Source organism: Centruroides vittatus, unplaced genomic scaffold (genome assembly GCF_030686945.1).
Source record: "Centruroides vittatus isolate TY-2023 unplaced genomic scaffold, ASM3068694v2 contig_591, whole genome shotgun sequence".
Taxonomy (NCBI): domain Eukaryota; kingdom Metazoa; phylum Arthropoda; class Arachnida; order Scorpiones; family Buthidae; genus Centruroides; species Centruroides vittatus.
Window position 1 is genome coordinate 44863 of NW_027122356.1, and position 23275 is coordinate 68137.

Genomic DNA, 23275 nt, shown 5'->3' on the forward strand with positions numbered 1-23275 from the left:
TCAAAAGTATAAAATTCTTGGAAGGTCGTTTCATGACCTTCCACGATACCTTTCTTCTTTTTTATGTAAACACTCCGTGAAAGTAATTAATATGTATGTATCGTTAACAACTGTTTCGTGTTTGTTGTCACATTTACTCAAAAATACTAGTATATCTTACGAAATTAAGTAACTTTCACTTTTTACGTTTACAACAAGTGGATATATATAACATAAGTTATAATTAAATCACTGAAGGCATAATATTAACTATTTTTATAATTTCTAATATTCAACAAAATCCCCAGTAATTAATGCCAGTTTAATGTTGCCACAAAATTTACTGTATGTTCCCTAAGTTCAGGAAGAGATTGATCTGCAAAGACATTAGATATGCATTTATTTTCAAATTCAGGTTAGTTAATTAATACAATCCGTAGAAATTGTCGAAATTGTTCAATAAAAAAATTCATTTTTGTTAATTCTATGATAATCATTTGTTACTGCGGGTAACATTATGTTTTCATTGTACTGTTTCTTTATAGATATTGATGCTTTTTATTATATTTCAGTCTATTAGTAAGTTTATTTCTGTTTCCGTTTTCTCAGTTTATCGATAATTGCTTGGCTTCTACTACGTCAACAGAAACTGCCAAGAAAATAGGTAAAAATATGTACAGTACATTTCATCTGTTTACAACGAGAGATGATGTGTTAGATCCTATTATATTTCTTGGAAAAACTGTTGCTAAGGAAAATGTCACTACAAAATTTTATTCGACAATCGATTTCTAAATTTAATGTTAAGTCAAACAACACGAAATTTTAAAAAGTCATTCAGACGAAGAAAGAAATATAATTTGGAATAAATAAATATTTGAACCAAAAATGAATTTCTTTTCGTTTTATAAAAGAATAAACAAACAGGTGCAATATTTTAATATAAACTGCATATACTGTAGAATATTTTCAAAAACATTATACATATAATTCAGCAGTTCTTTCTGCAAGTTAAATGTGAAAAATGCTAAAAAAATGACGTCTAGTAAAAGCCAAGCTGTGCATTTTTACATGATCATGATTTATTAAACAATAAGAATTAAATTGAAAAATGCAAAATGACAAATATGAATATATTGTAGAATCAATAGTAAATGGAAGAAAATTAAAAAACAAATTAAATAGCAATGTATCTAATATTTAGAAAAATCAATAATATTGGAAAGTATATGAAACAATTAAATACTTATTCGAAAGTGTACACTATTGCTAATCTGTCCTTCAATAATTCGTCACATTCCGATTAGTCGTCTATGCTCTCCGTTTTCATGAAAATGTTAATTATATCATACATCCTGTTCTCCCTCTTTACTCGGATAACATATTTCGTGTACAGTATTGCATTTCAGCCTTTCTGCGAGAATGATCGGCACCGAAAGACGACAGATCACGTCATACATAGCGTATTCAATAATGACAATATTAGTTTTATCGTTTAAAAATTATTATTAATTACGTGACAAAAACAGAAAATTAAATTACAACACTATTTAAGAGAATTTATTTCTTTAAGGATACGCGACAATTGGGGGTTATGTTTAGGGGGATACTTCCCAAGAGGACGTTTATGGAAATCTGGTCTATATGTAAATAGTAAAAACGTGAAGAAAACACGGTAAACTCCATGTGGCCAGGCGAGAACCCACAACCATCAGTGTTTGGTGGTTTTATCCACTCGATCACTGGTGGGCACTACTTAAGAGTGATGTTAGAAAAAATAATTGTTTAGTGTTTCCAGCAAAATGTGAACATAATGGCCGTACCTGGAAGAGTCGTATTATCTCGCGTACAAAACAACACGAATATGCTGACAAAATCTTACAATCGAGTGCAGTTTGAAATTTAAATCGATGAATTTGAGTGTAATTTGTGTACTGAAGACATTTTTACTAATCAAAAACCAAAATACAGAGAATTTAGATCGTTAATAACATTAGGACGGTTTATAGTTTAATATTATATTGTTATGCACACAAAACAACCTGTCCACAAGTTATCACATCGATGAAGCGCAGTAATTGTGCAGGTTGTTTTTCTTTACGCATACGGTCGTATTTTGATTAAAACACTTCTCTTAATAATTGCTTAACGATATTGATTTGTCTCTCATTTAAACGTTACTACATTTGTCGTCACGTTCTTTCTTCACAAGTGATTTCAACAAGGTAAGAAATAATTATCGTTTTCGGACGGGTAAAACTTAATAATACATTGGTATAAATTTCTTTTTCAAGAGAAAAATTATGACATCTTTGGTGGTAAACGTACAATCAAGAGTAGTGCAACTGACGAATGGGCTAACGATTTCATGGAAATTTTTATGTTAAATATGAAAATTTTAGGTCTAAACATACAAAACAAAAGGTTATCGCTTCACAGTATCATTTTATTAATAATTCAAAAGATTTATATTGTGTGGTATTGTTATGTAACAATTATTAAATTTAACGTTAAGTATTCGGTGAGTGAATTGCTAAATATATCAGTTTATATATTATTTCTGATTATATCAATAATTGCTTTCTATTTATTTGTAATTCACAAACAAAATCTTGTGTGTAATTTGAAAGAATTGTTTCTTTTAAGAAATTCAAAACAATTAAATTTCAAAAGAGTCGTATTATTAATGGCTCTAACCTGGATCCATGCTGTAGTTTATATAGTTTTTTTCTTACTTGTTATTATTCCAACAGAAAAGGAAATAATAATTAATTCATTTCATGTAAGAACAATTTTCGGAATTACAATTACGGAAAATATTTTACTTGTAATTGTAATTGTCTTAGAGATATCTAACGCAGTGTTCTTAACAATACCACAGCATTTCTGTTTCATTTTATTCATTTCGATCTGCAAAGAATTAGAAATGGAATTTGTGGAATTGTTGCGTAAAATAGAGAATTATACACGTGAAGACTTCTGCAAAAGAATTTCTGATTTGCCTATAAAAATTTATGAAGATCAAGACAATCGTAGACAATTTTGAAGAATTTCATTCGTCCATGTTGTTAGTTTGGACAACTGTCGCGGGAGGAAATATTGTTCTGTCTGTTTGTTGGTTCATTGCCTCGTTATCTGGTTTCGAGAGAAATCACAATATTGGGATGTTAGCCATAAATTTATTTTTATTCTTCTAATTTATGAATGTGTGCTTCGCTGCTTCACGTATGTCTGAGGCTGCAAGAAAAATCAGCACTGCCGTCTACACAAAATCTCTTTTTTGTAATGCTTTCGTGCAAGATTGTGCATACAAATTTTCTATGAGATGCCTTGAAGAAATCCTTCAGTTCACGGGACGGGATATATTTGTTGTCAATCGTGCTTTGGTATTCACTATCATTGGGATAGCAATTTCTTACGCTATCATACTAACGTAAACAAAAACGTGGTAATTTTTCGGAAGTTATTTTGTATGGACGTTTGTTAAAATGAATTTGTGAAAAAGCTGAGCTCCGGATACAAGTCACAGTTAATGGCTATTTCACTGTATAATAATCGAACTTTTAAGAATAGTGAATGAAAATTAAATTATTAAATAAGAAGTGTTTCAGTTATTTTAATTTATCCCCAGAAAAATAGTTTTAATCACGGTTATTTTTAATTGAAATTATTTTATTACATAAACTACATATCCTGTTCATTATATTACTTTCCTGTATGAATGTTGCTAACAAGAATACGTAAATATATGATTTTAGAAATTTATATGAAATTTGTTATAATAAGTACTGAAATTTAATTTGTAATTTGACTAAATAAATAAAAATTTCAATTAAGAACTTTGTTATTAGTTTGCAGCAACAAATTTACATTATACATTTTAACAAAACTTTATCGATTGTTACGTCCATAGAAAGAATAAAGTCAACGTTTGTTTAACGATATTGATTTGTGTGTTCTCATTTGACACACATACATTGGAATATTGCTACATTATTTGCAAAAGTCTACTTTGAAAAATGAATTTATCGAAAGAGAAAATATTATTTTCGGACTATTAAAAATTCATAATTCACTAATAAAAATTAATTTAAAATGTCTAAGTTACAAGACATATTGTAAGATAATAATTATTTACAATATAAATTTTTATTTCCACAATATGAAAATTGTTAATAGTTTGTCATTGGTTTTTATTAATCAAAGATAAGGCTAGTACACATCCGTTTTTGTAATAACTATTCCATAGAAATATCAGTTTTTTTCTTCTGTAACATCACGGCATTTCTGTTTGGTAGGATTTGTTTCACTCTACACAGAATTACAAACGGCATGTGTTGAATTATTACAGAAAACAGAAAATTATATACGAAAATACATACTGCAATTTTCCATCTGCTGGTGAAATTTATGAAGGTTAAAACAATCGTGGGAGATTTTGAGGTTTTATTTTTTTATACTGCTAGTTTACGTAATTTTCACAAAAAATACAATTGTTTATTGGTTTTCTTCTTTATATAACATAGCGTTAAGTGACGTTAGCGGGTATATCATACTAAATGAATTTTCATTGTGTAATTTATGAACATCTGTCACCGCTTCTCGTGTATCCGTTATCTTACATTTAAAACTTTTTTAAAGAAATTTAATAACAATGAAATTCGTTCAAATAAAAATCGACGCATTTGACAAAAAAGTGATTGATATAACAAAAAGATGCTCTTACCTCTCTGGGAAATGCGGAATCGAATTGTGACAAGTTAACTCGCCATCAATATTTATGAATGTAATTCCCGGATATATTGGACGAGACTCTCACAATTAAGTAACTCCTATTGCGAGCATAGCCGAATTAATGATTTCAATAAAACATGCCCTATTACAACCGACACTATTTACAAATCATTCGACTATGTTAAGAATCATATCATTTATTATTATACGATTTAGATATATAAATTTTCCAAATGTAACTCATTTTCATACGCTGTTTAATAAATGTCTTGAGTATATATTTTGCATGTAAATCACATGCGAGAATGTAAAAAATTCAAACGAATATTGAAATTTATTTTCCACATATTTTATGTTTACCAGTCGTAATAACAATATATTTTCATGCGACTACACGCTATTGATTAGTGTTTCGGTAGCAATAATACTAGTCAATATTTCTTTAACGATATTAATTGTTTCCCATTTCTCACAAAGACTTGTCAACGTTGCTACATTTCTCTTCGCGGTTTATTTTCAAAAGGGAATCTATCGAGGTAACGAATAAGTAATTATTTTCGGAATGAAAAAATTTTATAATCTGTACAAATTTTTTTTTACAGAGCCTAAAATACAGCCATGGGATCATCTGTGATCAAAATACATCCCAGAATAGAAAATCAATTAGATCAGGTAACATTTTCGTGGAAAGTTCTTTTTGTAAATATGAAAATTTTAGGTCTAAGCATACAAAACGAAAAAGTGTCATTTTACAATGGGTTTGTATTAATTATTCAGAAAATATATATTTGTTGGTATGTCTATGCCGTAATGTGTAACTTCAATATTGAAAGTTCAGTGGGGGATTTGCTGAGTACCTTAGTTTTTATATTGTTTTTAATTATGTCACTAATTGCTTTCTACTTATTTATAATTTACAAAAAGCAGCTCCACTGCAATTTACTAAAATTATTACTTTCGAGAAGTTATTCAAAATCATTTAAAAACATTATAGTGTTAATCGGTCTAACCTGGATCTATGCTATAATTTATATGCATTTATTTATATTTGTTCTTGTTCCAAAATCGAAGGAAGATCTGATTAATGCGTATAATCTAAGAACATTTTTCGGAATTGCCATCGAGGAAAATAAGTCAATCTCAATTGTAATAATTCTTGAAATGATTTATCTGCTGTTTTTAATAATACCACAGCAATTCTCTTTTATATTATTAATTTCAATCTGCAAAGAATTAGAAATGGCGTTTACGGAATTGTTGCATAAAATAGAGAATTGTGCGTATGAAGTTTTTTGCACAGAAATTTCTCGTGTACCAATGGAATTTATGGAAATCAAGAAAATCCTGAACAGGTTTGAAGAGTTTTATTCTTCGATTCTATTACTTTGGACAATTGTCACCGGAGGTAATACGATTTCTTCCTGCAATTTGTTAGTTGTCGGTTTACATGGGATGGATTTACGAAGTTTTATTGGATATGCTATTTTAAATACTTTTCCGTTCTTTTTGTTTATGAACGTTTGTATCAATGCTTCTCGTGTATCGGATGTTGCAAGAAAAATCTCCACAGCCGTCTATACAAAGTCACTGTCTTGTGATGTGTCCGTGCAGGATTCTGCATACAAATTTTCGGTTAAGTGTCTTGACGAAATCCCTCATTTCACGGGATGGAATATATTCAATGTCGATCGTGGTTTGATATTTACTATTATAGGACTTACAATATCCTACACAATTGTAATAAACCAATTTTCTCAAAGTAAATTATAAAATTTGATCTATTCCTAATTCTCAGTACTTTAAATTTTCATTTTTTTTCATATCATGAAGTATTAATATAATTATTCAAAAGTTAAAATTCAATGAATAAATTAATTTTTCCTATTACTTTTGAGTATTGTTAGAGAATAAATGATGATCGTTAAATTTCAATCTATAATTGATATTTAACATAGAAAATATATTGTGATGGGGAAATGCAACTAGTTTTAGAATAATAATAATTTTAGCTTTATATAACCATGGCTATACTTGAATCGTACATTTGTACTACAGTATAAGTTAGTTTGTGTGACACCTACGGGATTATCGGAGTATTACCATATTTTTGCAAAATGTACTTATCCGTGATCTGAATGTTACGATGTGTTGTAATACGTATAGTGTAGTCTTCGTCTACTTTGTTTACAGATTCTCTTATGAGATAACACAGAGTATCAGTATAATGAGATCATTTCTAGACCTCAGAAGATGTATCAACGTGCATGATCACAAATCGTACCTTTGACTTTATTTCTGCACACCGAGCCCGAGCAAATTCCGATTTGCGGAGTACTGACATTTTCGGTTAATTCGCAAGCAATTGACAGGGTGTTAAATATCAATTGTCGAATGAATTAACTTATACTGTATTATCGTATAAAAATTATGTTTGTTAGAATTTAAGAATTAGTGTTAACAATATCAAAACAAATATAATCTTCAATAAAAAAATTGTTAATTCAGCACTTTCAATTCGCCGTTTATAGTAGCTTTGTAGGAAGTAAAGTTTTTCATTAGTAGTTTTTATATACCTATATTGAGATATTTTACCTGTGTTCATGTATGTTGCGTAGAATACAAAGAATTATGTCCTTGTCTCTTCAGAATTTACCTTCTGTTCTTTATGCCAATACGATTGTTCTTATTTAGCTACTATGCGAGAATGCATATCTGTAAATTACTGAAGTAAGTTTTTCTGAATACTTCTCTGTAGATATTACTAAAAATAGATGCCATTCTTCTCCAGAAAAAATATCAGAATACTTACCATAACGAATTAAAAAATATAAAACATATGTACATATAAACAGTATCAAGATCTCATAATTGTGCACAATTTTTTTTCCATATTATGTTCCAATTCGGTTATATAATGATATCTTACACTACGTAATTATAATATCAGCGTAATGTTGTGTGTTGTGTACTATCCGCACACTTTTCTGTCGCGTTTTCTAGTAGAACGGCAAGATAAATAAGCCAGTCACAGTGCAGTTTATATGAAACGGGCAATATCGTTGGTTTGCTTATCTAGTGTAATAAACTCGCTTTTCCATACACCATACCCTTTATTCATGAGCAGAGTTACCAGTTTAGTGGCAACCAACCAGATCTATTGTAAATATCTAAATTTGAATTAAACTATAAAGCAAAATGTATTGTTTGAGTACATTGTGTGAGTCATCAAAACATAATTTTGTGATATAAGTATACTCATACTAAGTTATTTTTTTTCATATAATTTTATTATAATGATTCAGTTAAAGATATCGCAAAATTACATTTTCAGCTACTATTTTGTACTTCGCGTTCGAATGAATACTTTTGTACTTTTCATAATTATTCTACTCTGTATGTACAAGTTCCCGTAACTAAAACTGGCTAGTTTTGGTTTTTTAAAATTCAAGATTTACAAATTTTTCGTATGGTAAAAGTATGAAAAATCATTTTTGAATAAATATAATTTTTATACAATACATCCAGCTATAAATTCAATAATAAAATCAATGGGATCGGTATACTTCGTAAAAAAATAATTTAAAAAAAGGATTATCCTTAGCTTTAAAACAAGTAAAACTACTTTGTTAATCCGACTTCGAGGAAACCACTACAACTTCAGACGGACGAACTAATAATGAAAGAAAGACCTCAGTATTTCGCTATTACCAGTTTTATGGATGAAATTGTGATGTTGATGATGAGTTGTGATGTTGATAAAATAAAACTGGTAATAGCGAAATACTGAGGTCTTTCTTTCATTATTAGTTCGTCCGTCTGAAGTTGTAGTGTTTTCCTCGAAGTCGGATTAACAAAGTAGTTTTACTTGTTTTAAAGCTAAGGATAATCCTTTTTTTAAAATATTTTTTTCATCCAGGTATATTATTATTCCCTCATTTCGATAATTTATATGCAATTTTCAATATCTACAACAGACTTGCATATTTCGTACCAAAGTACGTTGTGTTACGCTTTCCAATCGTTTATGCACGCTTTTTAACCACCATGGAAATGGTGAATAACACGGCTGTACTACATTGAAATTGATCAATAATTCTGTAAAACTTTATTGCACAAAATCAGCATTGGCGATGATTCGTGTGCATTCAATATTTTATTTTTCGAATGTGTACTGCCTACCATCAATACACAAAAGCTACACGTACATGGATTACTTTCGAACAATTTAGGATTATCGGGTTGCGAATTAATGAACTTCTACTGTATTTTATTATTAATTAATAGTTTTTATGGAGTCGTGACTTTATGGCCGAATGGCCTGGACGTAAGATGGCGGTTCTGGGACCTCCTAATGATCTGACCTAATTTATAAAACGCATGAAATATTAAGATTATTTCATTTGAATTCCACATTGAAACATTTACTTTCATATACCATTTTGTGTGCCACATTTGCTATGTATGAACTTTTACTCAATGTATTGTACACATATTACACTTGAATGTTACACTTTATTGTAATATAAATATCGCAACAAAAGCAATGTATTTGCTTATACTCGCGCAATGCTGAAAACATCTTGTTTCATACTGAACTGAACATATTATTGTTTTTAGTGTTTTGTGTATATACAGCCATATATTTATAATTTTACACATACACGCATATACCGAACTTTATACGGAGCACTACAGATTGTTGGGCTGCAATTTGAAAAATTGTACACCTATATATTCCCACTGTTCTTTGCCTGTCTGTCTTTCCTTAACAGATGAAAGACAAGACCAAATATAGAAAGCTTAGCTCAGGAGGCCCTGATTAACTATATCAGAACTTCCAATTAACCAGAAGTAACGTTACAGTGGAACCCCAGATAACGAACTTAATCCGTTCCGCGACTCCGTTCGTTAACAGAAGCAATTTTTTCAACAGAAATTAATGCAAATACAATTTATACGTTCTACCCTTAAAAATTTTTGTGATTTTATTTGATAAAAACGTAGAAAAACATAGTATCTATCATTACAGCAACGAACACGTAAACTTTATTTAATAAAATAGCACTGCACATACCTTCGTTTGTTGTAGTCGGTGGCAGAAAAGTAGAGATATACAGAGCTTAATGCTTAGAAGGAAAATCCCCCTTAAAAAAATAATGGGTAGCACTTCATTGGGAGATTCTTCGATTCCAGGTCTCTTTTGAAAAAAAACAAGAAATTGATCTAATGATGATTGTCTTACTCTTTTAATTAAAATTTTTTTCGATAGGGCATTGTCGTTTTCGATTGCCACTCTCACTTTTCTTTCTCTTGGATGCCATATTGATTAAATATATAAATCACAAATTTGAAAAAAAAAGTTGAGCATAAAAACTCGGAAAAGGAAAGCTTAACTCACGCATGCCTAACAGCAGCCAAAATTGGAAACAAAAAACCATTACGTTTGTTATCATAGACAAAATTTTTACAAAATAAAAGTTCGTTAACCGATTTGGTCGTTAACCAGGGTTTCACTGTATTTCAATTCAAAATATTTCTCATGTAAGATGTTAGATATATGACCGGTACGAATCTATTGTTAAACGAAAAGTATCATATACAGCTAGCAACTACTAATTTGTGGAAATAATTTGTTTTACATTAAACAATTAATACCTATAATACAATTCTTAATAAATATTTTATATATATAAATTTACGTTTTGTCATCTAACTGTCAACCAAATTTTTAATACCGTACGAGTGTATGCAATTGCAACATTTAATATTATACAAATGACACTTCGATTCACAATTTTTGCACCAGAGAAAAATGGAAACTTTCTTAACATCTAACAGAAAATTCTAAAATTAATTTTCGAAAATATCTATTTTTTCAATATTACAAACGTCTACTGTTTGTCATAAAACTGAGACAATCATATCAGAACACGGAGGAACAAATTATGAAAAAATATCTCAAACAATGACATTAGATAAAACACGAAATTGGAATCTCATATTGTTAGTCTACAGTAGGCACATGAGAAATTAGATTTGTTGATCTGTATTATCATGTAAGCACTGAAAGTTTCTGAACACTATTTTTTTAAAGGTTAGTTCGAATTTTTTCTTATTTTACATTTACAGTGGTGCCTCATGTAACGTACTTAATCCGATCCAGGTGCATGTCCGTTAAGTGGAACGTCCGTTATACGAAACGCATTTTCCCATAGAAATACATGTTAAAACATCTAATTCGTTGCGCAGCATAAGATAACCGTACTGTATCATAAAAAAAATGAACATGGGGTGCGTTCTTTTATTCCTCCGCGTAACTCTGCGCGAGCGACATCCGTTTAAAAATTCCTGCGGAAAACGTTCCTGAATTCCGGTGTGAGTGCGCGCCGTCGAACGGCAAAAACGGTAACAGTAGTTTACGGTGCCGAGTTCGAATCCCGACAGGTCGAAAAATCCCCAGGAATTTCCCGGGGGTGGTCTGTCCGGATATGTCGGGCCCCGTCCCTCACCACCCGGTCGCCCCATTGTGGGCCTGGCCGAACCTATAATGGCTTGCAAAAGAGGCCCTCTTAGTGCCCACAGGGCGGAAAGAGTTTAAAAAAAAAGTAGTTTACGGTGGAAAGCAACATGGCGTTTTCCATGGCTCAGATAGTTTCGTTTCCGGGTCCATTATGTGGTTTTATGAATGAGAATTTAGAAATTGTGAAAGCGCGAGTTAGCGCAAGCGGTGATGTAAGTGTCTTTACGAATTTTTTTTCTAGGCTATTTTGAATGCTCTTTCAACAAATAATCCATTTTATGGTTAAATTTTACAATTGGGACCCTTCTTTTGCCTTTTAAAGCTCTTATTTTAGAATTATAGATTCTTCCATGACGATACTATCGATAGTGCAGGCGCCGCCACCTTTCTTTCTTTCACAGTCGTTCCTAAATGCCTACAAACAGCAGCGCACTCCCGTAATAACGGAGACACAGAGCGACCGCTATTAAAGAACGCACCCATGGAGCAGTCACCAATTATGCCGGAAAGTCCATTGTTCGCAGCCAGTCCGTTGCTCGAGTCATTTAACAGCCAAACAGAAAGTCCGTTGTTCGCAGCGTCCGTTATTCGAGGCGTACGTTATACGAGGCACCACTGTATTATATTAGACTCGAACTGTAAAGATTACATTACTGAATGTGAGAACCGAATAAAACTGGCCAGTCTGATTTAAACTTTTATTGTTCGAATCCCCTCGGGAGATAACGATAAAAATCAGAGATAACAATCAACAGTCAAAAAATGTGCAGCCTTCCGCCGTCAAACCCGCTTCCCTCCACTCCGGATCCGACCTCTGAGTCACGGAGATCGACTCATCGTCTACCGTCATCGCAGCGGACGGGACTTGGAGTATATAAGGGGGGAAAAGCTGAGAACGGAGTCGCTAAAGGTCCGCACAAGACACCCGACCCGTAGGATCCGTCCCGAGAAGCGAGGGCCGAGACACGAAGTCACCGAAGCCCGCCGACGACGAGCCGCCCGCCCGATCCACCCGCTTCCCTCCACGACCGGAGAACAGAGACGATTAACCCTACGATTACAGCTAATTCTTCGACTAATCCTAGGAAGAGGTATGATCCCCTTCGCATTTGTGAACTCTCTCTCTCGTGGTTAGAAACGAAACGCGTTAGATCTTTTGTATCTGTTTACCGTCTAAATAAATCGTTATTTGTTTTCCTCATGGTTCCGTTACTTCGAATATCGCCTTGAACTTATCGACGAACCCACACACTTTCTCCACTCGACCTGACAAATAATTACCCGATCCCGACAAGTCGGGATATCGCGACAAATTTAGCCATCCTTGACAGTGGGGTGGGTCTCACCGACCTGAACGCCGACCAAAAGGGGGTACGACTCCGTCCTACCTCTCGGCGTTCCCACAACGACGTTCCCACATTATGGTAAGTAAATGAAATTAGAACTGAGAAATTTAATACATACAAATAATTAAAAATAACAAAAGAATTTATTTAAAAAAATCAATTTCAATGAAACACAAGTATATATTTTATTGAAATGTAGAACACAATGTACTGGTGAAATTAAATTCAAAATAAGAAGTACTGTACATAATAATGTACAAAATAAAGTAAAACAAATTGTTTCGTTTTTTATAATTTAAGTGTGTGTTAAATTTCTGTTCTAATTTCTTTTACAATTGTACAACAAGAAAATTGATATTTTTCGTTTTATTTGAAGTACTTGTTAGTACTAAAAATCCAATTTCAAAAACGATAAACTGGTTTTAACGAAACCAGTTTTCAGACTGCTTACAATTCAGTGTAAATAATGCTCCATTAATGCAGTTTTTTTAATTAACGTTAACCATAATATTTTATTTTTGACATTTTTCGACTTACTGGAAACATACAACATCCTGAATGCAAATGTAACGATAAGGTTTAACCGAGATAAATGTTTACCTTCAGAAAAACAATCTGTCAGAAGTGGGGTGTGAACCGCACGCTTTCATACAACGACCAAAACTCATATCAGTCGCCTTAGACCACTCGGCCATTCTAACGCGATGTAGCAATTTCCTAACCGCCTAACTGTCAACTCGAAAAACAATCGTTATCAATCCTGTCTACGAGTTTTCTCATTTTCATCGCACTTATTTGCTATCGGTGCAACTGTCATTCGAACTGTCATCATCGACTGGACATTTCACAACGAACTTATCACGTTTCATTGCGTGTTACTAGTCAAGAGCAACGAACCGTTCGGTTTCAGTTAATTCAAATAGTTTTACTAGAATTTCCTACTAATTAGTTATATGCTGGCAGGTAATATCAAAGTAGGAAATAACCAAAGACTCAGTACTTAATAACTATAATTTGCATACAATGTACTGTACATATTAAAAATCTTCGCACCGTTCCATAGAACGATGCTTGTCTCTGTACTGAAGCAAGTGTTCGAAATTGACTGATCTAATATTCATAATACTCCATAAAGGCAATTCTTCTGCCCGGAATGTCGCTTGGAAAACCCACGATTAATTGATTTTTTATATTAAATAATTATTTCTACTCAAACGCGAATCTGACAACTAAAAAATAGTCAGGAAAGAATTTCTTCAAAATAAATACCCCAAAAAGTGTTTTTACAGAAAAACTATATTTAAATTAAAAATAATTTGAAATAAATTCTTTATTTCAAAAATATAGCTGCATGGATTGTTGTTCTTTCATTTAATAAAGCGTGAAATTTCACAGGTGCAAGCTATATTGTTTACAAACTGGTTGATCTTGACAACAGCCGGTATCAACTTTCCTGAGTCATTCTCATGTACACCTCTGGGGAATATTGGTTTAAAGCTGGAGAAGAGCTAACTTACCGCGTCTATTCAAATATAACACAAAATTTTGGATTTTAATGCTATTAAAATATGGGGGACTGAAAAAACGTATGGAAATAAATTTTACTAAACAAAAGTCAGCCTGTGTCATAAAAAACATTTAATAGGGATTAAAACACTTTGTAGCCCTCAAATCCGTGAAACAAAAGTTTAGAACGATTTTATTGATTTGATTTAAAAAAAAACTCTCATAAAAAACAATAGCGCAATTAATTAGCGAATTAATAAATCGCCATAAAAAATTTTTGTAGAAAAAATAATTTATGAAATTTGCATAGGTGATAGATATTGATGTGTATATGCTGATTTATACAGTTTTGGAAAAGTTATAAGTCAAGGCCCTTTTTGAGGAAATTTTAAAGCTCACTCTCGAGATATCTCGGGATATAAACGAAAGGGGTTCGCCTTCTGAACATATCCCGAGAATTAAGGTTATGTAAAAACATCTTTTTTCTCGATTAATAATTTTTTTATTTCTCGATTTTATTTAAGTTTTTATTTCAATTTTTACAAGCGTTTGAATCAAAGCTTGATCCCTTGATTTAACATTTTTATGATATTTTTAACACGTGAGCTCGAGTATCGCTCAGGCTTCACATTCCTATACTTACCGAATTTATTCAAACAACAAATTCTGCGTAAAAGGATAAATCAAATTTAGATATTTACACCAGATCTAGTGGGTTTCCAATAAACAGGTAACTATTTCATAAATAAAAGGTACATTGCATGGAAAAGAAACTTTAATACACTAGACAAGCAAACCAATGACATTACCCGCTTCATATGGCAGGCACTGTGCCATTTGGTTGCTTATTCAGCCCGTTTTACTAAAAAACGCACCAAAATACTGTGAGGACATTCGCTCTATTCGAATAGCACTAATAAACCAAATGATCACAAATATTATCTGATGGTCTTAACGTGTTTATGTCTAGTAATTGATGACACTTAAATGATGTACCTTCATAATTTTACTTTTATTGTGATCATTTTACATAATAATTCAGTAGAATAATGACTAAATACAAACCTGCTGTTATTGTTAAATATGTCCTTATTAAAAAACAATACATTTTCAATCAATTAAATTGAAATTATTTATTATAAAAATTTCTGAATTTACATTATTGAAGACTTTCTTTTTTTGAGAGATACACGAAATTTGAGTTTACATAAATCGAAAGAACTTTGAACAAAACCATTATTACAAATACAATAGCAATTGAACATTAAATAAACAATAGCGAGGTTTAGGTATAAGTTTTAAACGCGAAAACCTGTATGTCGGACGTTCGGCGCCGCTTTTCTGTAAGATCAGAAGTTTGACAATGGTGTTTGAAAAGTCAGTGTAACCGTGCTCGACATTTCAAAACGCCATTGTCAAACAAATAGGCTTACAGGAAAGCGACGCTGAACGTCCGACATACAGGTTTTCACGTCTAACACTTCGGCCTAAACCTTGCTAATAAAATAACGTTTGCTCATTTTTTATCGATAAATATATTTAAATGTTTTTTATAGAACAAAAGAAACGTGTTTAAAATTCTAAGCGATTCTTTCGAATATAATTGAGGTGAGTTAACAAAACGTTTTGTAAGAAGGTTTCATACATTCCATAAAATATCAAAGAAACATTACACAGCTTCCACATTAAAATCTTTTTCGAAACGATAATTTAAAACATTAGAAATGCGTTAATTTCGCACAATATTATCTGGAAGCGCTCTAGTCGCATATGCGTCGGGAATATGGAATTTATACTGTAGCAATATGTCAGCAGTCCATAAATAGCAATAATTACTCGATTATTTATATTAAAAGCCTAATATTGGCGCGCTTCCTGCCTATTTCATGTTTAATATTTGCAATAATATATCTTTTTCATAAAAGTTTATCTATCTGCTAATAAGGCAACAAAAATATACAGATGACTATGAGAGATGTTTCGGAATTCGTCACATGTCTAACACATAAATAAAAGTCAAGTGTCCGTTATTATGCAACATTTAAGCAATCTGCCAAGATACTCTTTTCAGATCGCTCAAGTGTTATGTTTCTTATTCCATCATATTTTTATTAAAAACGAATTTTAAAATTATTCAGAAAACGTTGCCATTAAAATTTCACGTAATAGTAAGTTTATGATCTAAAAACCAAATTTAATTTAATCAACTACTTCACCTTTATTCTTCCAGATCTTGCAAACAATTTTTCGTCATTCCTCGTTGTAGTTTACTTTCTCAATCCATTGTGCAATGTATAATTTCTCCTGTTAAAAGGCATGTATACAATATTTTCAAATAACCAAGCAAACTATAACAAATAATTTTCAAACGTCTGGAATACTTGAAATCGCCAAAGCAAATTCAAGAAATATTGATCTTCGTTAATATATGCCAATTTTACAATAATTAAATAAATCGGGAAATTACGAGTACATTTATCAATGGTAACATCTATGTGCATCCAAAAAGTATGGATGCTCTGCTTTCTTCACATTTTCTTGTATATAGCGAAGTTATCGAGATTATTGTAGGAATAAGAAATAATGAGTGAAATATTGTTTGCAGTACAATTACGAAAACGATTTTGACGAATGTGGTGTACACAAATATATTATAATAGGTGAAAATTAATAATACTAAACCAGTAGACATCGCCCCTTGAATTAACGGAAAACCAACGTGGCATAAACTATCCTTTAACTTTTCTTCAGTCTTTGCTTGTGGCGAAATAATGAAAGAATAGCATATATGAGTAGGATAATTGACACAAAACCCGATACAGAGAATCAGAGACATCAGAGACACGATGTCCAGATGGATTGCCCATAAAGACATGAATCCGACCGTCTGCACGGTAATGGAAACAACGCACACAGAGACGATAAGAGCGCAACGCAAATTGGGAATTAAAGTAACGAAAATGACAAAGATTAACAAGGAAGTAATCCAGAACAGTTGAATTGTCATCTGCCTGATAACAATTCCTTGCTCGATTACAGGTGTTATTAGTGTGTGAATTACAACGGAAAATGGCGCTTCTTTGGCTATTTTCGCTAAATCATTTGCTATTTTGAATTCGGTTACTCTATTCGAAACATCTTTCGCTAAGAATAAAAAGCGACTGGCGACAATATCAGTGTAATTGTGATTAAAAATGATGTCATTGTTAAATTGCTTGGCTCCTGTGAACTTCAAAAAAACGTTTCTAAGAGCGTCCATAAAATCTTGCTTTTGAGACAGATCGTAACCGCTCAAGGAGTACTTCGAAATGGGATGATTTTGGAATTTGTTATAATATTTTAACCAAGAGAATTCGTACTCGAATCCGGCTATATTTTCAATAGTATGAAATTTCTGCATGAAATCATTAACTGAATGTTGTACCCGTGGATTAGAATAATCTAAAGTTTCGTTAATTACGACGTGCACCGTAAAAGGGTATTGGGTAAAATATTTATAGAAAACATGAAATCCCCGTGTAATTTCGAAGCTTTCTGGATGGAATTTGTGAACATTGAACCCTTCTTTTAAGGACATAACACCCCATATGCCTGTTGATAGTAATATAGAATATAATAAGATAATAAAAATTCGTGTTACAGGGTGAAAAATAAAAGCTGAAAATGTATCTCTGAAGAACTTCATATAGCAGTCTTCGTTTTCTTCATTGTAACAGTCACTTTGTCCAATTGTTTCTGTAAAATTAAATGATTTTCTATAGATGAATTAATTTCAGTTGTATGATTTTTTGATAATAATAAAGAATTTTTATAACACAAAATATCATTCAAACTATAATAAGCTAAACAGAGATGAGTTCATAAAAATCTTAAGAACGATGTAACACATTTTAAATCAAAACAACACATAGATAAAAGCGATTATAATGTACAGCAGATTAACTAACAAATTTACTGCAGATAAAAATTAAGATGAAACTACAGAAAAAACATATTTTGGAATCAGAAACAAAGAAACTTTGAGGAAAACAAGCAATAAATATCTATATATCGTTGTAAACAATAACCATAAATGTTGATACGTCAAATATTAAATTTATTAAGTGCATTCGTTATATTCACGTCTGTGAAATCAAGATTTAAGAGTATATACCTTTACACATTTTATACACTATACATTTTCAAAAATATAATTATTGTATTGAAATGAAAATTATAAATTTAGAATAATGTAAATGAGTGTAAAATAATAAAATTTGTGAAAATTTCACACGAATGTTATATATACGTCAAGCAGAAAAACTGTACGTTTGTATCCATTGTACACTGCAAAGAAAACTTCTCTGACGATTGAGGATGAGAGGAGCTCACAAACTACTGGAGGATAAAATGAAATTACTAGCAACGTAATCAAAATATGGATTTTAAGTAAGTGATAATGATAATAATCAACCTAAATTTTCTTTCAGTTCTATTCTTTAATTACACATATTAAAGATTTAATCTCAATTGCAAAAACTTAATAATTATAATTTAATATCAAGTTCTATGTCGTTTGAATAGAATTTTTGGTAGGTATTTGTCGGTATTTCTCCGCTTAAACTGGTTTTTTTTCACAGAATTGACTATATGATCTAGTTTATATTTCGAATCGGTTCAAATGTTCGTTGTATGAAGCACAACGAAAAAACGTTTAATTAATGTATATTCTATGTGGGTAATACACAATACTAATGTGGGTAATACAAATACTATACACCAATTGAAAATGTGGTATCTTAAATTTTTTCAGATATGATATTTTCTCTACCTCTAAGAATGTTACTGGTAAGAAACTATTCCATTCACAGTTGAATATCAAATGGTCATCCGACAACGATTCAAATTTTGCGAAAAACAGTCTTTTTATTTAAACCACGCACCTTCGAAAACCCCATAAATCATATTTTGTGCAAGCCGGTAATTTCTTATTTCGGATTTCGCAATTTTAATCCTATCTTAGAATAGTACTAGATCCTACCGCTGGTCCGATAGAAAGAAATGATTGTTGCAAACAGTGGCGTAGCGTGAGTCGGGGGCCGCCCGTGCCAAAAGAAAATTTCGCCGCCCCCTTATTTAGGTATCTCAATTTAAAAGACTAAAATGTACAGTAATTCTAAAGAACTTTTCAGCAAGAACAATCATCATTATTGTGTATTGCACAGGTTCAAATTTTTACAAGATATTATTATTATTTATTGTGAAATTTTGCCGCCCGCTAGAAGTGCCGCCCGGGGCGGGCAGCCCCTGCCGCCCCCACTACGCTACGCTACTGGTTGCGGAAAAGAAATGGAGTAATTCGAGCAAAACCAGTCGTTGACGTTCTCTTGGAACAGAAAATGGTCAAACACTACTAATTAATACTGGTTTATTATTATTTGAAGAGCAATCACTTTTAGACAGGTCGTGATAACTCTTCACGTGATCGAGTTGCTAATCTTAATATCCGAAAGACTTCATATGACCTGTTTAAAAAAAATTTTGTAAAACTATGGGAATAATTGTTTTTCTGTTATACCTACGCAAAAACATCTTATCTCACGGAGAATTATTTATTAACCGTAACAAACGTTTACAACCTTAAACCAATATTCTTTTATCTATTTTATTATTTTGACGAAAAGTTGTCATAAAATATATCATAAAAGAATTGGAAACATTGTGACGAAAATTCGCAGCCCGGCATTCTGACGATGTCACAATAGATAATCGCTCGTTAGAATCAATTCGGTTCATTTAGTTACTGCAACACGACACGTGAGCGACTGCTGCGGGAATGCGTCCGAAGTTATCTTTATGGAAACCTGGACCCTATTTAAATAAAAAAAACCGGGAAAACATGGCCAGCCGAGTTGCTATGCCCGAACCCACGACTAACTAACTACCAGAGTTCGGTGGTTTTATTCACTCGGCTACTGGATGGTGCTAATTAGAATTAAAAAATCACCGTTCAGAAATGAATAAACCCAAGCGGGAAATCTGTTCGAAAATGAAAAAATTAAGTACCTTTTACACAGGATAACACTTTCGATTGCACGCAGGCAAGTGCTATATGCTTCCTGTTGCAGTAATCATATAGCGCTTCTATTTCGCGCTCTATCTCTGTCGCAGTAATTAAGTGAATATAATATATATTTTTTAAAATTGTATTTTTTCTTCCAAAAAATATATTTCGTTTATTATTTTGTTAAACTTTTTTCCAATAGAAGGCGCTATGTGTAAATCGACAAATCGAATGGAGATAGAAAGCAATTGATTTACAGAAACCCAATATTTATTTTAAGGTGAGATGTCCAACATTGTCCATGTTAGCGGTTTATAAACGTAACTACTGAGTTTTGTAGCATTTTGTCGAACGGCCTAGGCATGTATGGCGAACATTCTCATTTATATATATAGATAAGTCATAATTAAAACACTTTATACATAATATTAACTACTTTTGGAATTTCCAATCTATAAGAAAGTCACCATTAATTAAAATCAGTTTAACAGAGTCTATGTTTTAAGTGAAATGCTGTATAATAAAAAGAAAGGTGTGTACCACAATACAGTTTAAATATTATCATCAAATTATTATCAGAAAATCTATGAAAAAATTTCTAATATAAGTTAAATAATTTTAAAATTTTTACCAAAAGCCGGTTTAAATGTAAAAGGATGAAGATTCTTTTCTTCCCTGTATCCACTTAAAGCCAAACATCCGCCGAAAAATAATAACTGAAAGAAATAACTGAAGAAGATGCACGTTGCAGCATACAGACAGAACGATCTTATCCCCGGAAATGGTGACGTCATGGCAATGCAATAGGAGAAGAAATTCGTTAGCGACGTTATGGTGATGGACACTGCTGCGTTGCGATACGTCTGTTCCATTCGCTTTTCTACGCTGTCACCGCAATCTGTCACCTTCCAACAAGCCAATACGACAAACGAGTCGTCCACTTCCGTAGCTTTAATATATCAAAACAGTAAAAATTAGTAAAGCAAAATGTATCAGTATTTGCAAGTATTTTCTGGTTTATCTTACCAAGAATAATAAAAGGAAGGCTGACGTTCCACTGAAGATTTTCTATTCCACAGGCGGATAATATTCCAAAACTGGTAGCGACGGATAAACCAGCGGATACGACGCTAGCTACGCCTAACCAGGGTTTGGATTTCACCCAATTGTTAGTCATGTTCGTCGAAATGCAGAAAATGGCCACAACAACCACAGCCACGCTTATCAACGATACTAATTTCTGTGAAATACGTTTTACTTGAGAAGCGGTAGAACAGAATGGGTCGGGAAATGTTTTAATATGTTCGAAGCTGTAATCCCTCAACTTCTTGTAAACTGCCTTCGTCCATTCTTCATTCCAACTTTTCTTACTTGTATCCGGTTCGTCTAGTACATACAATAAACGAACGGCTTTTGCTTGTTTTATGTATCCTTTGTCGTCTGTCCTCACTCCTCCTAAATTTAGACAAAGGGTTTTGTACGCGTATGTTACAGGATCCATATTAACGGGATACTTCATCTTTAATATATCATTAATGGCATTTTCGGAGTTAATTAGCAGATCAATAAGAGTATTTTCTAAACACTTGCCTTCTACAGTCTGGCACACGTCCGAGTAAATAATATTTTCTCCATCTACAAAAGCTGTGGTATTTTTTACAACCTTATCTACAATTTGTATTTCGTCTAAGAATTCTTTGTGCAGAATGTCGCTTTTTCTGTCATTTACTATGTAAATCATTGGAAAAAGCGGGCGTTTAGTAAGTCGTAAAAAATCGAAATTATCCGATTTCATAGGGAATGTCTTATCTATAAAGTGTTTGGTATCAAAAACTTTACCTCTGTCCGCACTTAAGAGAAAATCGATGTCGTCATTAGTTTGAATTCTGATTAGTCCGATTAATGATAAACCAGAGAGAATGACAGGAACAACGACAAAATAAAGGGGAAATCGACTAATTACCACACCAAGTCGACCAATTATACTAGATACGGTGTTTGTCAGACACAAACATTTCGTTTTCTTTGAAGTATCGTTTCTTCTAACCTTAAAGAATTAAGGAGAAATTATATTAGCATTCGCATTTCAGATGTTTAGTACAGTAAAGTAATTATTACCTGTTTATTCATTGTTATTTTGAGAAAATTCTAAATTATCCTGACAATATTCAGCGTAAGGTGCTTCATGGTGGAATGCCCTATCGGATTGAATGAAGTACCTCTCACCCTTATACAGTATTTTATAATCTATTGAAAATTCTGAGTAGAAAATCAGTGTTTCGTAAACTGTAATTATTATGCGTGACGTTATATCATCTCTCTGTTGTACGTCTGATTGGTTGATTTCGTATGAAATTATCGAATTGAAGTTAATCTTTGTAAATAGTTTCTGTTATTTGTCTGTCAAAAACTTTTTCATTGGTCGTTGCCCATTTATATTAAAATAAAATTTATCAAAATATCATCTGCTATTCGACTGTATAAAAAACGTACTAAATAAGCGGCCTCAAAATGTTGTTCTTGAACGAATATGCATACAAAATGAGTTAAAAAAAACCAGAAATTTTAATATTTTTTTCGTGTCCGCTTTTTACAGGTTTTTCGGTATCTAATGTGAATAACAAGAAACATACTGGAACGAAATAAACGATGGCTTTAATTCTTTAAACGGTGAATCTTATTTGCTGTATGAGTACTTTTCTTTTCAGTTTGGTCTTTTAAGGTTCATTTACATACAACAGTGAGGTGGCCGTGCAAGTTACCGCTCAGTGCAGTGATTTTTTTTTGCCAGTGGGACATCGTTGACCTAGTTTTAAACCGCGCTGTCCAGATTAGCTAGACAGGACTACGGTCTAAGTGGAGAAGCGCTTCGATCCATCTATAAGATGAGTGTAGAGCGTGTTATCTGCTATGCCTGTGGGGTATGGTGGAAAGATTCCGCCAACGTCAAACAGAGCAGGACACTGCTAACAATGCAGAGACCCGTTGCCCTGCGGATCACTAGGGCGTACAGAACTGTGCCAACGGAGGCGGCCCTGGTCTTGGCCGGGCTGCTCCCATTGCCCTTGGTTGTAAGCCAAGAGGCAGCCTTCTACAAGACAACTGTGGAGGGCGTTGAGGCGAAGCATTGTGATCAGATGTACCCGG

General features: G+C 32.4%; 1 protein-coding gene across 1 annotated transcript; it reads right to left on the reverse strand.

Moving 5' to 3' along the window:
* Window positions 1–16576: 16576 nt before the first annotated feature.
* LOC136979146 (patched domain-containing protein 3-like) lies at window positions 16577–22258 on the reverse strand. Its single transcript, XM_067275074.1, has 4 exons — window positions 22247–22258; window positions 21155–22175; window positions 20760–21077; window positions 16577–17820 (listed from the first exon to the last, which is right to left on the reverse strand). Exons 1-4 carry the CDS (start codon window positions 22256–22258, stop codon window positions 16577–16579), a joined length of 2595 nt encoding a protein of 864 aa, XP_067131175.1.
* Window positions 22259–23275: the final 1017 nt, after the last annotated feature.

What these genes read in the sequence shown, in the direction of transcription:
- LOC136979146 (XM_067275074.1), bottom strand. An exon ending in CCTTCCTTTTATTATTCTTG is followed by an intron (nt 21,078 to 21,154) that starts GTAAGATAAACC and finishes GATATATTAAAG; the next exon opens with CTACGGAAGTGGACGACTCG. An exon ending in TACATTTAAACCGGCTTTTG is followed by an intron (nt 17,821 to 20,759) that starts GTAAAAATTTTA and finishes TTAATTTTACAG; the next exon opens with AAACAATTGGACAAAGTGAC.